Below are 26,363 nucleotides of genomic sequence, written 5' to 3'. Positions count from 1 at the left end.
TTGACAAGTGACCCTGGCCCACTGCCTTCTATGCAAGACGCTGCCTCCCAATTGCATAGACCTTATGAGATGGGGATACACAGCCTTCCGGCTATGGGTTAGGTGGCCACACAAAGCAACCCCCAGGCCCCCGGGAGGGAAGAACACGACGCAGGCCACTGAGCGCATTGAGTCGCCGTGGTGCAAACCACCCGACCTCCAATAACCCATGGCTCGAGTGCCGTGTATCTGATTTATACCACTCGCACACAGCCCTGGAACCTTGTGGGACGAAGAGGGGGCTCCTGGAGGGCCGTAGGGACGGGGGTGAGGCAGGAGGAGGACTCCCGGGCTGCTGGCGAGGTGGGCGCTTTGAGGCCAGCAGCAGAGCGGGGTGAGTCGCTTTTCTGCCAGCATTCCTGGGTCTGTGTGAGCAGTGCTATAAATCCACATCAGGACAGTCTCTCGTGTATGATTTGCCTTGATTAACGGGTTTCCTGTTCTTTTCCTGTTTGTCCGTTTGTTTTTTCTCTCCTGTTTCCTGTACTATTTTGTTCGTACGTTTTTTCTGCTCTCTGGGAATGCCTCCTCTCTCTCTGCATCTCCCTCCCTCCCTTTCCCCCTCCATGAGCAGTGGCCGAATCCATTACACTGAGATGTATGAAATGCTGACTCTTATGTCACCACCGCTAGGCCTCGGCAAGAGATGTCCTTCCAAAGTGGCCTATAAGGTAGATCAACCCTTCCTTCTATGGGGGCTTAGGGCCGAGCAGGAGCCGGTGGGCGGTGGGGCTGGGGGACCTGGGGTTTGCTGGAGGCTTCCAACCCATGCTGTGCCCAGAAGGGTGCTGGCCACGCTGGCAGGTCCCTGCTGCCCATGTGGGTGATGCTGCCCTTGTCACTTGCAAATTTGGAGAGCTCTGGGGTGGAAGACCCCTGAGGAAGGACAGGGAGAGGGGCAGCGGTAGGGGCAGTGAGGAGGTGAGAGGGCTGGAGACAAGGTGAGGAGTGGATCCATAGCACTCTCAGGAGGGTGGCATGTCTCTAAGACCTCTAGCCCAAGAGTTTGACCCCTGGGCTTGCAGCCACCCTTGTCCCAGCCAACGAAACCCCACAGAGACGGGAAGCAGGTGAGCAGCAAGGATGCATCCTGCAGGAGCATCTCTGCAGCACATTGGCTTGAGACATCCCAGGGACATCTCATGTTATGGGGATACCCAGGTGCCTCCAATAGGCAGCTGTGAGCTTTACAGGATGCCCAGGGAGCCCTGAAAGATGTGGGATGGGAACAGCTAGGATGAGAGCTGGAGCAATGTGCTGCCCAGGCTGGAGAGAGCTGGGCCTTCCCTTGGTAGCTGGTTGCTGTCCTTTCAACAGCACTGGCAGAGGTGCTAGCAATAAGGGGAGTCTGTGTGATTGCAAGCACACTGCAGCGCTTGTGTGTGTGCTTTCACATGCATACGCCCACCATAGGCTTGAAGGCAGGGAGAGGACATGAGAAGCTGGGGGGAAGGGACTGGGCAGGGGAAGGGATGAGCCCAGGAGTTCACAAAGCAAAATATACTCTCTGGAAAGTGGATCTGGTCACTTTGGTTTGCACCCCGCCTGCCCAGGGTGGGGAAGGAGCATGGCGTGTCTAACCTGCCTTGGTTGCCCTCCTCTCTTTCCTTCTGCACTTTTTTCTCCCTTTCCTTCCCTTCCTCACCCTTGGATAATTCGGACCCCGTGCATGTGCTGGCAAACTTCATCTCTGAAAGACGCAAAAAGGGGCGCCAGGATGTAGCATGCTAGAGGAACCGAGCCTATCCGAAGTCCCTGAAGGTTAGGGACCCTCCTCTCCCCTGCCCCAGGTGGGAAGGGTTGAGAGCTGGAAAGCCAAACCACCCAGGAACGGAGACTTGAGCCCCCTCTCCCCCTCCCCAGCACCTGCCGTTCCCCTGACGGGTCAGGCATCCACAAAGTGCTGGGAGGTGGCCCATTGTCAGGCGCTTTATTGGGGAGGGGGCCCAGGGGCCGTTCCTGGGGCGCAGGAGGAGCCCTGGAAGGCAGTGAGCCGGTGTCCTGGGGTGGAAGGAGCCGGGGGGGGGGGGAGGGGTTGGCGGGGTGATCCTTGCCCTTCTTTTTTGGCTGTGCTGTTTTGACACTCTTTGTTGCTTTTTATTTTATTTTATTTTATTTTTATTTTTATTTAATTTAATTTTTTCCTTTTCTTTAACATTTAATTTCTTTTCCTCCAGCCTGGTCGATGTGTTTTTCGATATTGTTTTCCGTCCGCTGTTTTCTTCTCTCTCTTGCGCAGAGACTGGTGCTGATGAACATGCCCGTGGCCGAGGACATGACGGTCCATTTCACCTCCACCCTGATGGCGCTGATACGCACCGCCCTGGACATCAAAATTGCCAAAGGTAATGGCACTGGGGTTGGGGACGGGCAGAGCAGGAGGGTTTTGGAGCAGTCCTGTTGGCATCATGGCCAAAATGGGGTTGAGTTTGGGGCGCGGATGGAAGTGACTGACCCAAGCAAGCAAATTTCTGCTGCCCGTAAGGAGCAGAATTGCATTTATTTAGGGAAGAGGTGGCCAGTTTTCCATTAGAAGCTGCTCCTAGAGCAAAACCAGCTTGACATCCACTGTGCAAAAGAGAGGGAGAATTCTCATTCCTCCTCAAGTAGAAAGACAAACCAAGGAGGGAGACGCATCACGTGTGCCTGGCTCCTAAGGCTGAGGAGCAGAAATCTATCTCGCAGTGAGCACAACATGTTCAGAGCTGAAAAAACAGGATTTTTGTTGTTGTTGTTGCTGCAAACACTCTGATTCATCAGATCAAAAGCTTTCCGCGGAAACATGCCACTTTCAAATTGTCCCCTGGGAAGAGTTCAGAAAGCCCAACCCAGGCAAGATCAGCAGGAGCCCAGTGCTGCCTGCATCATGAAACATCAGGTTTGAGCCCTTTCTGGATAAAGCAGAGATTTGAAGCTGGCCAAATTCCCTTGCCCAGAGGCACCCGAGCCTCTGTTTGGCGTGTGTTAATGGCTTACTTTGAGCCTGGTTCTTCCACAGCTCAGCAGATCCCTTCGCTGCTGGCCAAAGAGCTCTGCTTTAAGGACTTGAGCCAAGCAGAGCTGCTCTTCCACCAGCACATGATCTGCTACCCAGCAAAAAGAAAGTGGGGCAGCAGCAGGTGTGTGTGGGCTGGAGTAGGATTGGAGCAGCAGAGACGGACCCAAGGCGAGCTCGAAGATGGCAGCTTTGAGTGGGAGGGCAGGGGATGGGAGATGGAGGCACATATGGAGGGAATGGTGGGAAAGTTTCCCTGCAAGAGCAGGAGAGCAGGCTGCACGATGGGATGCGGCTCACCCAGCCCCGAGAGCTGGGTGCTGCTCATCTCTGTGAGTGAACCTCACTGAAGTGGTGTCTTTAGATGGGAGCTAGGTCTTGATGCACATGGGATGCTTTATTCCTTGCTGTTCAAGGTGGTGCAGATTGGCAGCAGTTAGACTCTGAGCTTCAAAAGGAGATCCTGACCATTTGGCCTCACCTGTCCCAGAAGATGCTCGACCTGTTGGTACCCATGCCAAAAAGTGAGTCTCTGTATGGGCCACAACCACTGCCAAAGTCTCATTGCACCTGCAGCAATATCTTCCCATTGGGAAATGGGGACCAGTCAGACCCATCCTGGCTGGGGAAGAGGTGGGAAGAGGGTTTGTGCTGCTACAAGGCTTGCTCATGGGAGCCCTTTGGGAAAACACCCAGTTCACAGTGGTGGTCCCCTGTAAGTCATTCTGGAGCATACAGGGGCAGTAAGCTGAGCATCATTTCACAGAATCACAGAATGGTTGAGGTTGGAAAGGACCTCTGGAGGTTACCTGTTCCGACCTCATTGCTCACTGGCACCATTAATCTGTTGATGTGATAAAGATGTGCATTTTGGTGGTTTATTATGGTGCTGCCAAGCCACCTCCATCCATTTTGTTTCCTCCCATGTACCTAAATGTTCAACCCTTTCATTGCCCCAGTGGTGAGAAGTTTGCGGGTGACCAGGGCATCCCACAGCAGGGCTCTTCCTGAGATCAGTGCTGGTGCCTTCAGATCTGCTATTTCTATTGACACAAAAGCATCCCTTCTTCCTTCTCCTCTCACGCCCTCAGCCTCTGACCTGACTGTTGGCAAAATATATGCAGCCATGATGATCATGGATTACTACAAGCAGAGCAAGGCGAAGAAGCAGAGGCAGCAGCTGGAGGAGCAGGTGAGGTTCAGGCAGGGCACGTGATGCTCAGGATGGTTTTTTTTTGGAGCACCCTTACAGGGACAGCATGTTTCATATCACATCCTGACCTGACACCTGTCCAGCCCCCAGCTGGCTGGGGAGACAAAGTGAGGGTGTCCAAGGGGATCTTGGCCTGTGTGGTGCTGGCTTTCAACAGGTACTGCCCATCCCTTGGTGCATGTTGGGTTTTGTTGGCTACAGACATGCATCCTCAGCCTCTGACAGTGAACACAAGCACACCCTCACCTTCCCAAGCTTTCTTGTTGAAGAGCTGGACTGTGTTTCATGCAGGCTCAGCTTCTTCCTTTCTTCCCCATAGAAAAATGCGCCCATGTTCCAGCGCATGGAGCCATCCTCTTTGCCACAGGAAATCATCTCCAACGCAAAGGCTCTGCCTTACCTCCAGCAGGAGACCCTCACAGGGCTGTGAGTATTGCCTCGACTGCAGCTTCTCTATTTCTGGAAGGGGGAATGGGCATTGCTTCAGCTCTCCAAGGAGCGTGGTGATTGTACTGGGGATCTCTGTGTTGGGAGCTGAGCATGGAGACCCTCCCCAAGTGATGGCAACACCTGAGCTGTGCCCACCCTGAAGCCAGACCATCATTGCAGGAGCAGCCGGAGCGGGTTCCCCTCGCTGAGCCCGCTCTCACCACAGGAGATCTTCCAGCTGGCGTGCATGGATCCGGCCCACGGGCAGTTCCAGGAGCACCAGTCTCTGGTAAAGCCACACGCTGCCTGCCGGGCACTGCCTGTGCTCCCAGGTGGATGCTGGTGGGTGCGGGGAGGTGTGGGACCGTCGTTGTGTTGGGATCTGCCCCCTCAGCTCTTGCAGACAGCGCTGCGAGCACGGTCTGATGCCCTGCAGTAAAACATCCTTCTTTTCGCAGGCTGCTCTTTTTTCCCCCCTGAGCGCTCATTTCAGTGGGTTACCCTGTGCTGAGCGATGGTATCTGACGTTTTCGGATTCGTGTCCATTTTGTTGTCAGTGCTGGTGTCCCCGACCCAAACCATCACCACGGGGTACACCCCTCCGGCCTCGCACACATGCCGGCAGCAGTGTCTGTGTGTGTGTGTGCATCTATACACGTATTTCTCTCTCCGTGTCTGTGTGTGTGCAGCCACGCACCGCCCCAGTGCCTGTCGGGTACCACCGTGCGTCTCCAGCCCGGTCTGTGTCCCCGTGCTCTGTCACACTCTGTGAGCCGTGTACCACGCACATGTACGGCCCCTGTCCCTTCTGCCAACCCTCCCTCAATCTGACACGGGTCCTGTGCCCCGTTCCTCTAAATCAGGGATTGGGAAAGGAGGTCAAGCCCAGGTGGCTGGGCTGATCCAGGCAATGTTTGCACTGCCAGCAGTGAAGGAACGAGGTGTGAGGTGGACTGGACATCGGGTGAACCTGAAGTCCTACACCTGAGCTCACCTGGTCTGCAAAATGGAGGTCAATTTGAGTGGCTACAAGGCTGTGATCTCTCCCAGACTTCCCCGTTGGCCCTCTTAAAACCCACCCCAGGCTGCCTGTCCCCCACGAGGAGTAGTGCCCAACCGTGCCCTGACCCCATCCCAAGAGCATGGCTGTGTGTTTGTTTCCAGGAGCCAGAGGTTAGGGAGTTTCAAAGAGTGCAGCCCTCTAACCGTGGCAGCTACCTTCCCGTGGACACTCAGGACCACGCTGTCTCTGGGAGGGCCTCCTCCATGCCTCGTCTCACTGTGGATCCCCAGGTAAAACCAAGCAAAGCCCCCACGGGTGCCGGGTCCAAGCAAAGCCTACCAGGTAACACTGGTGATAAAACCTTCTGAGCCCCATGGCTCCCCAGAGCCTGGGGTGGGGGGCATTTCCCTACCAGTGGAGTGCTCCCCAAGGAGGAAAGCTGCTGTCCACTGTGCAATGGGGACCAGCAGTGCAGAGCAGCCAAGGGACTTGCTCACTTGCTCTTGGAGCAGGGCCATGCTGGGACACCACAGAGAACCGATGTGATGGGACAACCTCCTTTCCTCCAGCACTGAGACTGGCTGAGGTGTGAGGAGTCCCTGCTCGGATGCAAAGTGATGTCCCAGAGAATGAAGCACCTTCTCCTTGTGTCCCCTTGTCCCATCACACGTGCTTGTCTGCATGTGTCCGCGGACGGTCTGTCCGAGTGAGCCCAGGCCACATTTCACCTCGTTTGTCTGGCTGGTTTCTCTGTTGTTCTGTCTTGTATTCAGCCTCAACTGAGACACAGAAGGTTTTCTGGGGTTTGATTTCACAACCCATCCCTGCAAAGTCTCCTGGTCTGGTTCCTCACAGGGGTGTTGGTGCAGCCTGGTACCACCGCAGGGTGCTTTGGGGAGCGCCAAGGGGAAGGGAAGCTTTGCCTCATGGAATTCAACTGTTTGGGAGATGGTTGGGAATAAGGGAGGAGAGGAGATGGGGAGAAGGACCCGAGGCTGGAGAGACAAAAAGCTGCAAAAGTAAAGTGGAGGGAAATTCATAAGATGGTCAGAGGGCTGGAGCACCTCTCCCAAGCTGAGGGAGCTGGGCTTGTTCAGCCTGGAGATAATGAGGCTCCAGGGAGACCTCACCATGGCCTTCCAGTACTTGAAGGGAGATTATAAGCAGGAGGGAACTGATTTCCTACATGGTCTGATAGTGATAGGACAAGGGGGAATTGCTTTAAACTACAAGAGGGGAGATTTAAGTGAGATGTTAGGAGGAAATTCTTCACTCAAAGTGGGGAGGAGCTGGCACTGCTTCCCAGAGATGTGGGTGCCCCATCCATGGAGGTGCCCCAGGCCATGGATGGGCCCTGGGCAGCCTGAGCTGCTGGGGAGCAGCCAACTCATGGCAGGGGTGGGGCTGGGGGGCTTTGGGGTCCCTTTCAACCCAACCGTTCTGTGATTCTATCAAGGGGATTGTGTTTTCCAAAAAGCATATGGGATCACAAGCAGGAAGGAAGGGAGAAGGTAGGAAGGAGGAGCGAGGAAGAGGAGTGATAAAATGACAGTGCGAGCAGGGAGAGAAGGGCTGAGTGCAGGGGAAGGGGACACAGGGATAAAAGAGGACAGGTGAGGGGTCTGGAAATGCTGTGAAAATAACCACTGAGTGAGGAGCACTGGAGAGATGGGGCACTCCCTGCTCTCACGTAATAATTTCTCCTGCAGTGCCCCTCTTTGCTCTGCTGGTCCCATTCCCAAGGTGGGAGGGATGCTGTGGCAGCCTGGGGGCCATGGTTCAGTACCCACACTATCACTGTGCCATGGGCACGATGCAGCTGCTCCTCCTCTGGTTCCCGGAGCTTTGAGCCATGCTCAGGCACTTTGCTAGCAGCACTCTTCAGCCAGACTCACTTTCTTGGTCATTTTGGTCATTTTAAGGTCATTTAGGTCTTTTGAGGTCATTTAGGGGGCTGTGCCCAGGTTGGCCACCCCTAAACTTCACAGTGCTCATGGTGGCAGCAGCGGTGGGGCTGTGGCTGGAGCACCCCATGCTCACCCCATCACTGTCTGGCCGGGTCATTGCAGGTGGTGACGGACACCAGCTCGATGCGGCGGTCATTTTCCACCATCCGGGACAAACGCACCAACACCTCCTGGCTGGATGAGTTCTCCATGGAGCGCAGCAGCGACAACACCTACAAGTCCCGCCGGCGCAGCTACCACTCCTCTCTCCAGCTCTCTGCCCGGCGCCTCAACGCTGACTCAGGTGAATGAGAACTCCTTCCCGTCTCTAAAAGTCAACCCGGCGTTGTCCCTCCTTGTCCCCACCACGGGGACGTGGAGCAGGGACTGATGGGCTTTGCTGCAGGCCACAGGTCTGAGGGGCACCGCTCGGGCGGCAGGGAGCGGGGCCGATCCAAAGAGCGCAAGCACTTGCTGTCCCCTGACATCTCCCGCTGCAACTCAGAGGAGAGGAGTCCCCAGGCACACGATGAGTCCCCAGAGCGGCGGCGCGAGTCCCGGTCACCCAGCGAGGGCAGGTCGCAAACGCCCAACCGGCAGGTGGGTGCAACAACCCTTCCTAAGTGCAAAGGGATGCTTGGTGATGGCCTCAAGTTGCACCAGAGGAGGTTCAAGTTGGATATTGATAAAGTTCTTTTCAGAAAGAGCAGCAGGGCATTGGCACGGGCTGCCCAGGGAGTGGTGGGGTCACCGTCCCTGGAGGTGTTACAGAACAGTAGAGATGTGGCACTGAGGGACGTGGTCAGTGGTGGTGGTGGGTTGGGGTTGGATTTGGTGATCTTAGAGGTCTTTTCCAGTCTTAATGGTTCTATGATTCCATGATGGGGTCTCTGCAATGGTTCTCCTCCCAATGGTGGCATCTCTTCTTGTTGCCAGTGAGGGTGAGCATAGCATTGTTGGCTTGATGGTGCCTGGTGCACCCCACAGTGTATTTCGAGAGAGGGAAGGTCACCACGTAGGTTCTGGTGCCTCTGGAGCTGGTTTCACCACCACGGCACCTGCTCCCTGCCAAAGCTGATGAGTCCCAGCTGCACAAGCTGGAGATGCCAGTGCGCAAAGATATGCAACCGGCAAAGAGAACGGCAGCCGAAGAGCACTTAGCTCTTCCCACTGCAAGCTTGCAATGCCCTGCTCTTGTTGGTCACATTACACAAAAAGCTTTTTGTGCTTTGCCACCACAAGCAGAGCTCAGACCCTGCGTCTCTTTGCAGGGAACGGGCTCCCTGAGTGAAAGCTCCATCCCCTCCATCTCGGACACCAGCACACCCCGGCGAGGCCGCCGCCAGCTCCCACCTGTGCCCCCAAAACCACGTCCCCTCCTCTCCTACGCCTCCATGCTGCGGCACGCTGCCGGAGACGCCTCACCACCTCCCGATGAGACCGAAGGGGGGTCCCCGCTCCTCTCCAAGGAGCCCAACGCCACCGGCCTGACCGAGTCTTCCAGCTCCCCAGCGGGGAAGCCGAGCCGGCCGTCCACCCCGCAGCGTTACATCTCGGAGCCCTACCTGGCCCTGCACGACGACTCGCACGCTTCGGACTGCGGCGAGGAGGAGACGCTCACCTTCGAGGCGGCCGTGGCCACCAGTCTGGGTCGTTCCAACACCATCGGCTCGGCCCCACCGCTGCGACACAGCTGGCAGATGCCCAATGGGCACTACCGGAGACGGAGGCGAGGGGCCGGGCAGGGCGTGATGTGCGGGGCCAGCATCGATGTGCTCAGCGACACCGAGGAAGATGACAAGTGCTAAAGGCTGCGTCCCCGCCGCTGCCGCCCCGCCGCCCTGCCCTCTCCAATGCATGCTCTTCGCCACGCCTGGGAATGAAACGAAACCAAAACCAAACGCAAAGGGGGAAGTTAAAAACAAACAAAAGAAACACACACACACACACACACACACACACACAAAAAAAAAAAAAAAAAAACACCACAACAACAGAAGAAATAAAAGAAAAGAAGAAGAAAACCCAACTGACCGGAATGGGGAAACAAAAAAAAAGAAAAAAGTCTTTGTGCAAAAAAAAAAAAAAAAAAAAAAAGAATTAAAACCTGTCGACTTTCATTTATTACGATCACTTTTTTTTTTCTGCACAGAGAAGCATTTGGCCGGAGGCGGAGAGGCCTGGCTGGGGGCAATGAGAGCTCCCAGCTGCAGTGAGAGGCGCTCGGAGATGCCCGAGCAGGACCTGGTGATGCTGCTTTTGTGCTCCCCGTGGTCAGAGCATCCCAGCACGGAGGTTCTGTGCTCGGGTTCGTGCTGCCCTGGCTTTGAGTTTCCCTCCCTATGCTGGTCCAGGGTAGGGGTGAGGTGTGGGGCCTGGGGGCACAGGGCAGATAGCAGCAGTTCTGCCTGCCCGGGAGGGCCAAGCCAAAGCCAACTGGTTTGTACTGGGGTGGGTGGAAGCAGCGAGGGGGGCTCAGTGCTGCCGATGAACCCCGTCTCGCATTGATATAGCTGTATTTCTATACGGAGAACTCTAGGTGTGCCTGTGCGTGTATATACGGTATGTGTGTGTATATATATTTATATGCTGTATATATAAAGATATACACATACATGGATTCGTTTTAGTCATCTGACCAAGCCCCGGTGGGTTTCGCTGCCCATCAGTGGATGCAACAGAGAAGCAGGGACGTCCCCCTGTCCCCATGGCATTCACAGCAGTGGGAATCGCATCTTCTGCCTTAGAGGTGGTCTGGCAACCCGGTAACCCACTGCTCCCTACTGACAGATGCTATGGGCACACGCAGCCCCACTCCTGCATGTGCAGATCAGCCCCTGCCCGACCGCTCACAGTGCTCCCCCAGAGCAAATCCTGCCGGCTCCAAAGGGTCAGGCTCTGTCATGAACCAAAACCCTTTTTCTTAATGGCTAATGCTTGCCCTAGAAATAGGTTCCGCTGATGGAACCAAACCTCCAACCAGCCCTGCTGGCCCCATGCAAGCCTCTTGCCTTCTGAGCGGACAGCTCCAGCTGCTGTATGTCCTCTAAATTTAGGCACCGGCATTGTCTCCTCCCAGATGCAGCAGGGTGTCCCACCGAGCAGCCCCAGGGCTGGGGAGGTGGCAGCTCTTTGTGTCTTCGTTGGGTGAAAGGATGGATTTGGGGATTTGGGCACTGGCATTTCTCGGACCCAGAATGGGGCCGATGCGTAGTGGTGCTTTGCTGTGTTTCCTAGCAAACCATGTAAAACAAGGCAGGCTCTTGCAACACAGAGCTTTTGGGGCCAGGGGGGTGGGGGTGTGTGCTGCTGTGAGTGCTGGTGGCAGAGCCAAGGAGAAGGGAACGAGGACACAGCGTCGCACCGATGGGTGCTGAGGCATCGATGGGCTGAACTCAAGCTTTGCTGCCCAGGACCTCTGTTTTGCCAACATGTGGGATATGTTTGTATGAACAAAGCAGCCTGGCTTTCTTTTTTAGGGGGCAGCACAAAAATGCCCCTATCTGGCCTTTCCCACAGCAGCTCCCACAGCAGGCAGGGACTGCAAAACCAAAGCCAACCCCGGCAGGGCTGCAGGAAGGACTGCACGAAGGGGGTGAGGAACAGCCCCCATGCAGCATCTCTCTTCTGAAGTCACTGGACTCACGTTGCTGCCGCACAATGTCTCTCTCTTCCCCGGCTTTTTGGACGTTCCTTTCTCCTCCAAGACTCCAGATCTGCCGTTGTGATGTCGTGAGCATGGGAGGGGAGACAGGAGGTTCCCCCCAAAAAGGTCTTGGAGGGCTGAGCCAGTGGGAGGGGGCGGGATGCTGTACCGCAGTGCGCTCACTCAGACCCACGGTGGAGCCGAGCCGATGGGTGGCCATGTACAACTTCCATGTTTTTTGTCAAAAGGAAAGAAAAATAAAACCTTGTTGTAAAGAAGCACCCCGTGCCTTGGCTCTTTCTCACGCAGGTGCTGCTGCCTGGCCCAAAGCCTCTGGGTGAGTTGTCAAAGAAAGATGCTGAAGTCAGGGCTTGCGCTTCTCCTCCTTCTCCTGCGTGGAGCTGTTGGGAGCGCAGCAAGTTTCCAGGTTGTCAGCAGCCTGCGGCAGGCTGCAGGCTGGCAGTGGGTGATGGCTGTGCTGCGTGGCTTTGCAGCAGGGCTCTTGTTTTATTGTGGGTACTGCGCCAAGAAGGGCTCGGGGAAGGACTGGGGCAACTGCTGTGCTCAGCTGGGCCACCTCAACGTGAGCCCACCCCAAGCAAAGCAATGCGGGGAAGCGGAGCTTGGCCCTAGCAAGGGAACCTGGTGCTGCAAAGCAGGAGCCTCTGCTGCTAGGGAGGCAGTGCTCTGCCTGGCAGGCGTGGAGGCTAAAAAAAAAACCCTTGACAAATGGAACAGAAAGGTTAAAATTATCTGTACATCATCTGAATAACAATGGCAATGCAGATTGTACCTGCTGAGAATAGCTCCAGGAGACAGGGGATAAATTGGGAACTGGTGGGGGAGCTGGGGCTGCTCCTACTTGTAGGGACGTGGGGACACAGACGCTAGTGGAAATGAAACGTGACCTCTGGGTGCTGTCCTCCACCCTGCAAAGCCAGAGGAAAGAGCTGGGTGCACCTCTCAGTGCACCAGAGCCCTGTCCTGCTGGCAGGGATGTCTCTGAGCACCATGGCATGCCTGTCCCCGACTGCCCTGGTTGCTGGTACTTTGTGAGCTGCAGCGAGCTTTTCCCAAGCAGCTTGGAGGGGAGATGCCGGGGGTGGTTCTCGTCCCCCCCTTCCCTTTTTGTTCCTCTGATTGCACTTACAAGTGTGCTCTCCGGGTGCTGAGGATGTGTGTGGGATTTGAAGTGGGGCTGCGCTTACTCATGCTGAGAGCCACGTGGCATGGCAGGATAGCAGTGCTGGTGGCTCCTTGGGTGAGCATCCCTCCTTAGGTGAGCATTCCCTCTATGGCTGAGCATTTCCAAATGGGCAAGCATCCCCCCAGTGGGCAAACATCCCATCTGTGAGTAAGCATCCCTCCATAGGTGAGCATCCCCCTTCATGGGCAGGCATCCCTCTCAATGGGTGAGCATCCTACCCATGCGTAAGCATCCTCCATGACAAGCACATGCAATTGCTGCTCCTTCTTTGAACTGCCCAGCCTGGGTAGTTCTCTTCTTTTTTTTGTTTGTTTGATGTATTTATGCCAGACCCCACGTGAGCAGGTGAAACGCGACAGACTACTCTGGGAATTGGCCTCTGGTACATGATGTCTGCTGGAAACACTTTGGGAGCTCCTTTTGGGTCACCTTGGGCATTATAGTTGGCAGAGGGAGAGAGGAAGGATGGGAGCCACCTCTCCTATAGGCTCGCGTTGCCTCAGTGAAGTATTAGTAACAAAATCCTCATAAATGAATGCAAAACACACTAATTGCTCCCCTTCCCAGCTGGCATCTTCCTGGCTGAGCTGCAGTGAGGACATGGGCACGATGCTGCCAGCAGAGGTACCGGTAGCATTGGGGGAGCGGAAGGGTGGTGGATGTGCAGGGACCTGCTGGAGCCGGACCCGATCCAGACACTCTGTATGAGTGCTCCCTCCCACGTTTCCCCCCCCTGGGACCCAGTCAGTCAATTTATGGAGCAATCTGCCATAGATGATGCGATTTGCAGATTGATTTTCACAGATCTGCTTCGCGAGCATGGTGAGTGATGTGGGTTTTTTTTTTTTGCCTTTCCAAAAGGGGAGGAGTAGAGGAAGGAAATAATCCAAGGGCTTTACCTCCTGGAGGAGCTCAGCCCTCTGCTCAGCCCTGCAGGCAGCACCTGGTGCCCGGGCTGCAGAAGTGTCAGCGTGGCTTTGCACAAGGCCAGATAATTTACTCGAGGTATAAAAGAAGCTTAAAACACAGTGCCATCACACTGTTTAAAATACTTTTCCAGAGGGTGAGTTTCACGGACACAGAATGTAATTTTTGGAGAGCCTGTCCCAGCTTGAGCTCCTGCTCCTCCGGCATGTGATGTTACACCCCAGCAGCACATCTCACCTCCTTTCACAGCTTGCAGCATGTCTGGGAGTCAGCAGGAGCTGTGCAGAGGCACTGCCAATCAGCAGCCCCCCCCTCCTTCACCCTTGGGGAGCAGCGTCTCACACCTCACAGCAGGAGTGAGAGCAGAGGGGTGCAATGGGGCACCATGCAAAGGGCACAGACCTGGAGCTGGGTGGGTTGCAAAGAGTTGATGTTGCAAAATAAGAGCATTTCCAGGAGAAAGCAGCACGCTGCTCTAAGGCTTTCTGCATTTTGTCTCCTCTCTGTGCTGTGTATGTCGCCCATACAGTGTGGTTCTCAGTGCTGGCCCCTAGCTTGGTGCCTGCTCCCAGCTGCACAGGATGAGTGCACTGCAGGTGTGTGGCCTGAGCCTCTTAAACAGGCCTGAGCAGCTCTCTTTGCTTTTCCCTGGAGAGGCAGCAGGTGTGTGGGGCTGTGGCTCTGGATGGGTGTGTGGCATTGCTGCTCCTGCTCACAGGTGGGGAAACTGAGGCACGGGGGTTATGGGGGTGAAGCTGCATTTTCTGGGGGTGGGTGGTGCTCTGCTGGGTGTGAGCTGTTGCTGTGCTACCTAATGCTTCCCCTTGCACAAAGCAATCCTTACCTTGCTGCATTTGGCCATTAGCTGGTGGTTTCTCTTGTGCCTGTGGGGCTGACCGCTCAGACTGGCCTCTGTGCTGAGGGGAGAGTATTAAGCGCTATTTTTGGCCACAAATGAGTACAGCTCCAGTGAATTAACTCTGAGATGTTATTACTGGCTGTAGGAGTGGGTCAGGTTTCAGCCCGGGGAGGAAGTGGAGAAGCGATGCTTCGTGATCATCCCAGTGAGCTGCAGTGAGGGCAGAAAAGCAGTGGGTGCTGTGGTTGGGAGGAGGCTGCCCTGCAAGCAGCAGCTATCAGGGGGCTCTGGCCCTTCTCCTAGCAGCACAGTCTGACTTCAGCTGGGAAATGAGAGGCAGGGAGGGCTGGCCAGACCTCTCAGATTGATGTGCACAGCCGTGAGCAGAACGAGCTTTTGATTTTTACCAGCACTGCCATAAGGAGACATTGCAGATGGAGAATGCTGCACCCTCCGTTCCTGACAAACGGATGGCTGGGTATATAAAGGCTGAATATAAAGCAGGGGCCCGGGGAGCTTGTTTGGTGTTTGTATTTTTCCACAAGCTCCCATTTCTCTGTGCTTCTGTAGATCACAGGAACCCTTTGACCGCATTCCTGCAGAGCATGGGGACAGATGTGAGAAGCAGCTCCAGGCACAGCCTGGGAATGGTGAAACCTCCCTGGAAGTGCCACGCTTTAATTTGCATTCCCAGGGCTCTGGCAGGAGCTCACACCTTGCAGTGCGCTCAGCAGTGGATGCGCTAAATGGCCGCGAGCCACCGACCCACTGGGGCAATCTGTTGGTTGGCAGCATGATAGCTGTCCTGGCTCCTACCAGTGGCTTGGGGAGCTGGGGGCCGGACCAGCTGGCTGCATTTTTGTAGTGGGTTTTGCTCCATTAATTTGAAGCTCAGCCTGGCTTGGCTTCTTTGGTGCCACTGGTTCAATAGGCTGTGGCGCAGGCTTAGGTTTCACCTTGTGTTAAAATGCATGGAGTGGGGAGAGCAGCAGGGCTGCAGATGCCCGTGTAGATTGCCCTAAGAAATGGGGAGCGAGGCTGAGCAGCTCCTAGAGAAAATCAGAGGGAATGACTGCCTGGCAGCTGCTCCTTCACTCTGAGCAGCCTGCAACCTCACTGCAGAGATGGGGCAGCTGGGCAATCGTTCCTCAAAACGAGTCAGCTTGGCACGGGGGAAGAAAATCCTATTTCACAGAGGCAGGAATAGCCCCACCAGACAAGGAGCCCAACGCCCACCAGACAAGGAGCCCATTGCCCATGGTTCCTGGGTTACCCTTCTCTCCCCAGTTGTGTTGTCAGTGGCAATGTGGCACTTTGCTCATGTCCAGGCGCTCCCAGCCTGACCCGCCTTGCCTTCCCTCAAGGCGCCATCCCATAGTTTAACAAACCCTCTTTTCTATTCTGTGTCTTGATGGCACCTCCTGATGTACCCCCCCTGGGAATGGCCACTTCAAGCCAGCATGGCACGCTGCTGATGGAAACCAGGGCAGCATCCCCTGCCCCTTCCCATCATCTTTTCATTCTGCCTTGCTGGTCTTGGTTATTCTTTCCTTCTTCTGGAAGGCTGTGGAAGCAATCAAGAGTTTGCAATGATTTTCTAAGAAACCTCTGTTTCCTCGGAGAGCTGATTAAAGGCAAATAGGAGAGACTGTAATTGCATCCGTGCTTTTATCTCCTCCCAAGGCACCGAGGTTTGCTGGGAGAATCAGAAAGCCCTGCGTTCTGCAGGGCCGAGGAAACCCTTCATCTCCAGCTTTAGACACTGGAGCAGCGGGATAGCTGGCGGGCGAGAGTCTGTGATGCACAAGGACAAGCCATGGTGCTTTCCTCACTAACCTCCATCTCTGCCTCACGTGTTTTCTAAGCAAATCTCTATGGAAACAGGTGCTGCTCGTAGCAGAGCCCCTGTTTTCCCTTTTGCTTCGCTGCCTGGGAGGAAGGAGAGAACAGAGATCCGTGAAGGATGGATGAGATTTGGGTTGGGCGCAGGGAGCTGCTTCAGCTGCCTTGGCAGATGCATTCCTGTGCTGGCATCCCTCGGTCCTGCCCTGCTGGTGGGAGAGGAGGCTGAGATGAGCCCAAGCTGAACTCTGCTCACCCTGAGGCTGCTCCAGTGCAGGTGCCAGGGCTGAAATGTGGGGATTGCATGCCCTTCCAAGCATGGGAAGAAACCCCTTCCCACTGCTCTTCCTGAGGGAATGGTATTTGTCTGAAGAACGGACATTCAGAATACAACTTAATGTTGCTTTCTTCCCAAACCAAGTTGATATTAGAGCCTTTGTGGCTCTGCTAGAATTACAATATGTGATTACTGGAGTTGAAACACTGGTTAATTACCTAGTCATTTGTTGTAATACTCCCAATTAGCTTGTGAAAGCATAGCAAATGCATTACTTCACACCTGTTTTTAATGGCTTGTACAAGGTTATTCATAGATGGTGGAAGATAAGCCACTGTGTGTGCGGTATTAGGGTGCTATAGCACTTGGGTGCTTGGCTGTGTCCTTCCCTAGGCTGGGGAGGGCAGGAATTCACAACTGAGATGAGCAGAGCACCTTTTCCTTCACCAGGCCACATGGATGCGACACATGGCTTGTATGGAGAGCGCAGAATGACTAAGGTTGGAAAAGACATCTCGGATCCCCAAGTCCAACCCCAACCCACACCCACCATGCCCGGTAACCACGTCCCTCAGTGCCACGTCCCCACGGTTCTGTAACACCTCCAGGGATGGTGACCCCACCACCTCCCTGGGCAGCCTGTGCCAATGCACCTCTGCTCTTTCAGAGAAGACATTTCTCCTAATCAACTGCGTGGCAATGCCAGCAAGGTTCAGCTTGCTAGGAACACAAGGTCGTGTTGTGTCCTCCCAGCCCCACTGCTGCTTGCTGCCTCTGTGCACTGCCTGATTTCATGCCCATGAGAACGCACGCATCAGGGCAATGTTTGCCCATACAAGTGCCTGTTTGCCCACACAAAACATTTGTACATCTGGCTTGGCAGATTGGTTCACATGAGAAAATGGGCAAAGAAATGCTGAGGCCTGGATGGCAAACTGGGGCTGTTTTTCTTGTTTTTTTTCTCAGGAAGGTATCAGGTTATATCTGCATTGAGATGACTCTTGCATTAGAGGTTTGGCTCCCAGATTTTGTGCTCAAATGGTTGAAATTTTGCATCTGTTTTCAGCGTGGTAGAACACCTGAAACACTTGCTGGCTTTTTGCCCATAAAGCTGTGACGATGATGGATTGGTGGTTGTATGTGATGAATTTAGTGATCTTTTCCAACCTTAATCTTCCTATGATTCTATAACAACCCTTCCCTCAACTCTATGTCCCCGGATCCTGCTGGTCCCTTCCCCATGCTACCCCTGCTTAGCTCCAAGGAAGCTGTCCGTCTGCACAAGGAAGAGGGTTAACATGGGTCCTAGACCCAAACCAGGCACGTTCATGTGATAACACCCTAAAGGATAGCAATGGAAAGCACGCTGCCCTGCCCAGGAGGCAGCTTCAAGCTGCCCATAGCTTGGTTGGATGCATGGACACAATAATGTACATAAGAAGCACAGGTCTGTAGAAAGCCCTCAGCAGTGGCAGAGACAAGACGTGGGTATCTAGGTGCTGCTCCCAGTCCAATTTTCTCCCTCAGCAAAGACACGCTCAAGAGATTATCCCAGCCCGGCTGATGGTTTTAAACCACAATGGTCGTGAAAGTCTCCATTATGCATCTCCAAGCTGCTTAGCGATAAAGTGGGTGGAGAAGGAAGCCACATTTCCTGCTCAAAGAGTGTGTGGGAATACCTTTTCAAATGTTAATTTCTCATATTTTTCAAAGCTACCCGAAGGCACTGGTCCGAGCAAGCGCTGAGAAGCTGTGCATATCAAACCAGCTATTGGGGGGGGAGGTTAGGATTTACAGAGTCTGCTGAGATGTTTGCTGGGGGGAAGCGGAAAGAGCAGCCACCATTTCTACCACTTCAAATGTAAGATTAGATGTGTGTGTCTCCCTGTAGCTCCAGGGAGAAAGGTGATGGATGGATCAGAGAGCAGGATCAGTCCAGGAGCTCCCCGCTCCCTCTCCCAGATCCTTCACCCTACAGCACCATCACCAGCCCCTAAGCACACAGTGCAGCCCAAGGTAGGGCTGGCCTTGATCAGTGGCCCAAGAGACACACAAAGCCCATCCTACATCCAAGGCTATTTCATTCCCCACTGTTAAAATGTCCCACTGTAAAAATTCATCATCTTCCAGGATTTTATAATTGATTAGAAAAAAAAACAAAAACCCTTTCTGCAGGAGCTGTCCAGGCAATGTGTGGCTAATTGGCTGTTGTTAATACACGTCCTTGTAGCTTTTCCTTTAAAAACAACGAGGAGGAAAAAAAGGGGTTGTGCACAATTTTTAATGCAGGTTTGAAAAAGGGGAAAAAAAATCTCTTGGGTCTGTACCCACCTCAAGTTTTAAAGTGCAGAATCTATGTCTGTTCTTGAATAAGAAATGCAAGCTGACTGCCAAATTTCAGCATGAAAGCAGCCAGAAGCTATCCGGAAAAAAAAATGTTTTGCAAATACCTTTTGTAATTGTAATTTTTTTTAGAAAAGAGAGAAAAACAGGGAAAAAAAAAAAAAAGAAGCAGAAACTAGAAAGAGTTCAGGAGTCCTTTCTTTTTAACCTTTGAAAAATGAGATCTTGTATAACTCAGAGCCTAGAAGTGACATCTAAGCTGAACAAACTCTTCAAAACAGGAGTTTATGGTTTGCATCTTATTCCTCATAGGCAAGCAGATTTGTAACCAATGTCTCTTCATCCCAAATGCTCGAGCAAGAACAGAAAATGCCTCAAGGCTGGCAGTAAATCCCACAGGGAGGCTCAGAACATGCTAACCTGAAGTACAAATTCCCTCATCTGTGAGGGTTTGGTGTGCCTCTGTTGTTGTATCCATGAGCCTTCGCAGGATGATGGGCATGGCCGAGCCTACACAACAGCAATGGGTTTCAGGAGAGTTTGCCAGCAATTTGGATGGCTCTGGATGATAATGTCCTTTTTTGGTCAGGAGTTGGTCATCACTGAATGGGAGCACACAGCTCCCAGGTGCTGATGGGTTTGTTTCCCCATTGCTCTTCCCTTGACCAAGGTATCCTGGGCAGAGATGGGTGCACTCGGAGAGATCCCTCCCTGTTTGCTCCTCCCTCTGTTTTGGCATTGTTCGGTAGATTTTCCTCTCAAGTTTAGCATTAGGACCAATAATGGGATTGTTCTCATCCTTTTCCCTAAACTGGAGTGAAATGAAACACGAGAGAAGACACTGATGAGTAAGAAATCTCCATCCTCTTTCTGGGAACCGTAGACATCATCTGGGTTGGACATGGAGCAAGGTGAGTATCCCTTTGGTGAGAAACCCCTTCATCAGGCCTCATCTATTAGCTGTGTTTGAGGTTGGTTTGGGGTACAAGAGGAATGGCTCTTCCCCATCGCTGCACCCCAAGAGTGGGGCTGGTGCTGGTGTACTTCCCTTACCCTGTCTCTACTGGGAGTCCTCCTGTCTTAGTTTGGGTTTGCAGTCCCCGCTCTGCTGCATAAGTGCACAAACAATGCCTTCGTGATGCACAAAGCAAAGGAAGTCGTGGGGAAACTCTCTTCTAAACAGGCTTTTTTTCACAGATCAAGTATTTCACGACCTAGTGAAAGTCACAAACAATACGGGGCCAAGCATTCGTAATGTTTGGTGCCTGTTTGTGTAGCTATTGCAGCTAATATCCCAAATAAATACCTCTGTGACTAATTCCTTGGAAGGATAAAACACAATGAAGGGAGCTGTCACATGAAACGAGATGATTTTGATGTTTGTTTTGTGTTTATAAACACAAATTCTGCCTCTTGGGCTGTGTAATATGCTTCATCTAAAACCCTGTTAGTCTCTTGCTAGAAAAACATATTTGTTTTCTGTCCTCGTCTCCAAAAGCCAAAAAAGCAGCGTTATCCTTCTCTCTGGGCTCAAGAAAACCTCTGCATGTTTTGCTGAAGATCTAGAGGTACAAAGCCTTAAATTCTAAAAATAATTACAGTTTCTTTCAATGTGATTAAACTATGGAATTTTTTTTTTATTTTTTGCTTAACAGCTACAATTTAAAAAGAAAAAAATTAACAAAAAAAATCAAACCTGTTGGCGTCATTGGAACCTAAAAATAACAGGAAGACGACTGCTGGTGCCAGAACGATACCAAACCAAATCTATTATTGAATTAGATTCTTCCCCACTGTTGTTCTTAGGAATATATTTCCCATTTTCCCTTGGGGTTTGTTTGGAGCCAAAGTATTCTGCCTGCCAGTGCCATTCTAGCACTCAAATTAACAAGAAGTGATGTCTCTTACAGTAAAAACCAATAGCTATTGAAATATTGATGAAGCCGAGGAGCTGGCGGTGTCTGGTTCCTCACTGCCAGCTGGGCATGCTGCATGGGGAAGGAGTGTGAGGCTACCATGCCTGGACCATGGGTGGTCCAAGAGGAGTCCAACCCATGTTGTGTTGGGAGCTCCTGGTACTCTTTCCTCCTTGCTTTCCTTCTCATTGGATCAGCAGGCTCTGTTTGCTCGCCAGGGTAGGTTTTAGAGGCCCCACTTGCTGTCTGTTTGCATAAAAAGTTGCATCTTTTATTTATTTTTCCCAACTTTTTACTCTAATTAAGCTGCTATCAAGCTCATTTCATTGTAGCTAAACAACGTGGGACATTACCCTGTGATGGGGAAGGGACTTGATCCAGCAGGTTGGTTTCCTGGCTTCATCTACGTCTCTTTCTCCTTTAGTATCTAAGCGTTATTTTCAGACGCTCCTGAAGTCATCTGTCTTCATTGCTGAGCATTTCTTGCTTGCTGGTATCTCATTTTCCAGCTACCCCATTATTCCCACCATCTCAGCAGGTGCACTGATTGCTCATGCTGCAGAAAGCCCCTCTGGAAACACAGGCTGAGCTTTCATTAGCTGAGTGGCATGCACTTAATCTACAGCACCGCTCTGGATTTATCTCCCCAAGTCATCTTCACCCATAGGATTCCCTGCCATTATATTGACACAGCTGACAGCCTTCTCCTGTTGGGGCTGACTTCCTTAGAATCACAGAACAACTTGGGTTGGAAGGGACCTCAAAGATCATCCAATTCCAACCCCCTGCCATGGGCAGGGTTGCCACCCACTAGATCATGCACCAGATCACACTGTCCAGAGCCCCATCTGACCTGGCTTTGAATACCTCCAGAGATGGGGCATCCACAACTTCTCTAGACAGCCTGTCGTTTCACCAGACCAGAACTCACTCTTTGCGTCTCCACTGATGCAAATGCAACAGTGATGCTGTGCAAATCTACCACAAGATCTTGGTTTGACCTAGGATCAGTAAAAACAAAGTGCACGTTGTCCAACATCCTCTTTTGAGCTTTCCTTTGCAGGAGTTGACCACAGAATTGTTCAGGCTGAACCTGCCAATGGCATTAACACAACCAATTTTTCTACAGCTGTCTAAAACCCCATCCCTGGAGGTGCTTAAGAGCTGTGTAGTTGAGGCACTGAGAGGCATGCTCAGTAGGCATGGTGGGGATGGGCTGATGGCTGGGCTTGATGATCTCATCTGGATGGTCCCTTCCAACCTTAATGATTCTGATTCTCTGACCTGCCTTGCCCCAGCTGCCTTCCCATAGCCAGCGAGCACATCAGATGCGATGCCTTCAGCTTTACCACCCAGACATGCAGTACGTGACACAATCCGGGCTGGAAGGAGCCATGTGTTTTCTCCTGCATGCAGCTCTAGCTCTGCTTCCAAACACATCCTCTTTGTACGGTGACTTTGCACACAAACGTCAAACAGCAGCTGTTTGGCCAGGACTTGGAAAAGCAACCAGTAATTCTAACTGCTTTAATTCTTGAAGCGAGGGCTTCCACTACTTGCAGAAAAAAAGTCTTCCTTTTCTTTCCCTCCAGTTGTGGGTATTTTTACCTATTTCCTTTGCAAATGTGAACCATGGAAACAGTCAGACCTCATCAAGCATGAACGTCTTTGAGGTTTCCTCTAGTAGAAAGAAAATGTCACGGCACCTGTCAGAGCCAAGTTATCCAGGGCTTCTCTTACTCTGATTAAGCATGAGCAAACCTGCAATGTGTCAGAGGTGGCTCCAGGTAAACAATGTGCCAGGTGATGCTGGAGGTCACCTCGATGCTGTGCTTGAGAAGTTGAGCAGGAAGCTGTGCAGAGAGGGGTTTCACGAAGTCTTCTGCTCCTGCCTGAATCACCCCATCCCCAGAGCCACGTCTGGTGCCTTCGCACCTGGAACAGAAAGGACGTGTGAAATAAGGACCCAAGCCACAGATCAGATTGAAGCTTTCCATCCCTCAAAGTAGCCAAAGCAACCCTAAGAAATACAGCTGAAGGAATTGAATTTTAGGACATGGATTTCATTGCTGCAGCTGAAATCTCACTTGTTAACCCATTTCCTTTTTACAGCCAGCCCAGGACAGACCTCTAAGCTTGCAGTGCTTGGCTGCTGCTTTTCCAATAAATGCTTAAGAGCAGAAGGGAATCAAATCCAACAGGCATCCCCTGGGGAGGGAGCTGGGAGCACTGGAGGAGTAAGGTGCCATTCACTGAGGACAGCGTGTGTCCTCATTTCATTTGATGGGACAAGGTAGAAAAGACAGACTCACCTGTGCTGAGAAGCATTAGAACAGAAACCCTCACTGGACAGCTATGCTGGGGCTCCCATGAAGACATGAAAGAAGGGGCATGCCTGTGTGCTTCCCAAGGACAGGATAAAGCCAGGAATCTCCCCCAGAGCACCTTCAAGGGTGGTGTTGGTACCCTAAAGCCAAGGAGTGTTCTTTGTCTTTTGACCAGTGCCAACATTAGGACAAAGAGTCCTCAAGATCAGCTCCATACTTGTCACTTATCATAAAATTCATCTTACCATGCCCTTTCTTACAGGTTGGAGCATGCTAATCCTGGTTCCTCAGATGCTTTTTCCTTGGGGGAGCTGACTTCAGCCCCAACATAGGCTGCTCAGAGAGCACATTGCCTGCTGCTCCTCTGCTACAAGGACTGGCTGAGGCCATCAATCAGAGAGGAGAATATAAGAATGTAAGCAGAGAGATCTGGTAGCAAACTGCATGCTTTTAAATTCACATCCGCTGCACGTGCTCTGGGTGGGAGAAGAAGCTGTAGGCTTGCATGATAGCAAAGCATATGCAGTAGGAAAACAATGGGGTGAGGAAAGGAAACGTGGTCACGAAAGGTTTAGCATACACGCTAGAACAGCTTGCGTGAGAGGCTCCAAAAGGTCTGTGTGCAGAGCCTGTTCCTGAGCACCTCCATCTGGGGTGGGTTTTTGTGGAGCTATGTCCTAATGCTGGAGAGGTGAGCTGCCAGACTGTCGCAGTTCACTCCATCCCTACTTCTTATGTTTTTTGCAGTATTGCTGCTGGAGGTCAGGAAGTATAAAAGTGAAACTCTGTCTTCTCTTATAAACCTGGAAGTAAAAGCAGAGTACAGCTTAATCAAAGTTACTGACTTCCCCAAACAAGCTGGGTGTAAGTAGGTGTAGCAGAAATGCTAAGTCACAGCCTGAAGCAGTGATTGAGCACCTGGTGGGAAGGCAGGGCCAACCCAGGGGAGCTCAGGTGTATGCAATGAACCTGAGTGATGGGGAGGTATGGAGCAGGGATCCACCCCTTTCCAGACCCCATTTAAAGGTTGGCAAAACAGGAATCCTATAGCTTATCCACTCCAGAGCAGGAATGGGAGGGGGGATGAGGGAATAGTTTTAATGGTTCTTTGGCAAGTTAGTTGTGCAGTTTCCTGTTGTTCTGGGCCTTCTTTGAAGGCTTAGTACATTTTGTGAAGTTGTAGGGAGAAAAAAGATGTCATTGAAGAAGATAATTGAAAGCACAACAAATCCATTGAGCTGAGTGGCTGAGGTGTTTTGTGCTTGAATCCAGCTGGAAGCCCTGGAACATTAGAAGGATATGCCATAGGAAAAGAGGACTACTTGAGGAGCATCTGGAGAGATGGGCTTTATCTGCCCTCTTCCCTATTTGTGCTTATTAGAGATGAAACTGTAGTGCAGCACGATTAAATTATGCATATAAAGAAGAGTCCACAAACAAGAAAACATAAGCAATGTGGGAAGGAACAGAACTGCAAAGAGAACGAGAGGAGCGAAACTGAACAGGATGCCAAGCTGCAAAAGACATTTCAACAGCACCTAATTAAAACCGTTCACATTTGCAACAGACAGAAGGTAAAGACATTCACTAGGAAACAGAAGAAAGGGAAAAAAAAACCCACATTAAAAGCAGTTATTTAGTCAATCACAGGAGATTCTGTGGAAAAATAACAACTTTGAGGGAAGGCCGGTTGAGGAACATGAAACGCAAGAAGGGTTTGGGGGTTATTTCCACTTGTCTTCCAGCAGAATGGAGAGACTTCAGCTGGTAATAATGAGAAAAATAACGTGCAGCAGCCCCTGCCCACTGCACTTGCAGCCTATGGGGAGCTGGCAATGCCAACGTTGAGCGTTTATCTCCACGCGCTGATTTGAATAAGATCACATAGCAACCAGCCCGGGACTGGGAAATCAACCCACTGTTCCCAGGTCCCGCTCCAGTGCCTTAATCATGAAATTATCTGCCAGGTTATCTGCCAGCTTCTTTTGTTAATTAATGAATCTTCTTTTTGGCTTTAGAAACCGTAGACACAGCAGCAGTGGCAAGGCTGAAAATCCAGCACGATACCTTTGGTAGCAGGAAGAGCTGACAACCATTTTTCTCGTGACCTGCTATGTTCACCACTGGTTTGCCTGGTTTCAGCTGTGTAGCAGAGCAGCACAAGCTTGGAAGTGGAATAATCATGACAAATGAGCCCTCAGCCATCTTTCAAAGAGAACAAATCAAATTTCTATTCGTGTGACAAAAACACAGGAGATGAAAAAGCAAGAGGAAGAAGCTACGCTGTGCTCTGCTTGTCTCTGTCTAAGCAAAATCACTTTAATAATTGGTGAACACGGTACGAAAAATAACAAATAACATTTGAAAGGGATGGTGTGTCTGAGAAGGAAAACACGAAGGGTTCTTTTCTTGTAGAGGAGCCTTTGCTTTCAGAAAGAGCTGGTAAGGTGAAAATGGAGCTTTCTTGCTGGAGAGAGGCTGATTTATGGGTACATGAGGAACCTTGCCATTCGGAGATAAGATATCTAAGTGCTTCGTTAACGATGACTGATGAAGACGCAGTCAGAACCGTAAGAAGGAGCTCTTCATTAAGTAGATCAGGAGCTGTCAGAGGCCTTTGGCAACCCACCCTCCTGAGATTGGGTCATCCTCTCCTTGTCCACCCGCGATGTTCTATGGAGATGTCATAAATCACGTCTACGGTCCGTAAAGAATTAACACCAGATCAAAGGTGTGTGTCGAGCGGTCCTATGCTGGGAGGTCATTTGTTCTTCCCTTCTGCCTGGATAGGACTAAAATAGTCATCCTTGCATCAGTGGGTGGCTGCTGGCAGCGGAGACAAGTGGCCCAGGCACGTGGTTGACTCAATGAAGTCATTTTGCAGGGGCAATGGGAACGGGAAGAGCAGAATCCCCCCCGGACCGCCTCCTCCTCCGGGAAGTGACTGATGAGCCTGGCAGCCTCTGAACAAATATTTCCGATGCAGAGAATTCACTTGTCAGCTCGGAGGAGCCCCGAGAGGAAATTTCCAAAGCAAATCTGTCGGAGATAATGACACCACACGAGGAAGCCCTCTTTAGGAGGAACGTCTTTGGAAGACGTGGTGTGTCTGAAAATACCATGCGTCTTGCTGTTGATGAGCTAAAATTCAGGCAACCGTGGCTGGGTTCTTAACCCACGAGCTGTAGCAGATGAAGCACGAGGAGGAGTGATTCAGTTTTTTACCTTCCTGGATGCTTCCTTGGTCAACCAGATGTGTTTTTTCTACATCAGAAACCTCTCCTCAGGCCCGAGACACCTTGCTGTGCTCTGCCTTGCCAGGATTACAAAGCAGGGATTTTCTGTGCATCTGGATGGTTGTGTAATTGCCTAAGAGAGTGAAGCCCCATCTCAG

General features: G+C 52.0%; 1 protein-coding gene across 15 annotated transcripts in view; it reads left to right on the top strand.

The window, feature by feature from the left end:
- CACNA1E (calcium voltage-gated channel subunit alpha1 E) overlaps positions 1-11,549 on the top strand; it is an 84,804-nt gene extending 73,255 nt beyond the window's left edge. For 5 of the 15 annotated variants that reach the window (XM_046898212.1, XM_046898210.1, XM_015290478.4 and 2 more), the window contains 9 exons: positions 2,279-2,384; positions 3,451-3,558; positions 4,126-4,226; positions 4,567-4,673; positions 4,857-4,965; positions 5,841-5,969; positions 7,749-7,929; positions 8,032-8,225; positions 8,897-11,549. In XM_046898212.1, coding sequence (XP_046754168.1) covers positions 2,279-2,384; positions 3,451-3,558; positions 4,126-4,226; positions 4,567-4,673; positions 4,857-4,965; positions 5,841-5,969; positions 7,749-7,929; positions 8,032-8,225; positions 8,897-9,433 — 1,572 coding nt within the window. In that variant the 3' untranslated portion in view covers positions 9,434-11,549. Of the gene's footprint in view, positions 1-613; positions 711-2,278; positions 2,385-3,450; positions 3,559-4,125; positions 4,227-4,566; positions 4,674-4,856; positions 4,966-5,840; positions 5,970-7,748; positions 7,930-8,031; positions 8,226-8,896 lie in introns of those variants that run through there. The other 10 variants (XM_025153110.3, XM_046898216.1, XM_046898211.1 and 7 more) reach the window with 5 other exon arrangements.
- Positions 11,550-26,363: the final 14,814 nt, after the last annotated feature.

The sequence above is a fragment of the Gallus gallus genome, chromosome 8 (assembly GCF_016699485.2).
Source record: "Gallus gallus isolate bGalGal1 chromosome 8, bGalGal1.mat.broiler.GRCg7b, whole genome shotgun sequence".
Lineage (NCBI taxonomy): Eukaryota > Metazoa > Chordata > Aves > Galliformes > Phasianidae > Gallus > Gallus gallus.
Note: the sequence above shows the minus strand (reverse complement) of the source record. Positions and strands in the feature narration are given on the sequence as shown.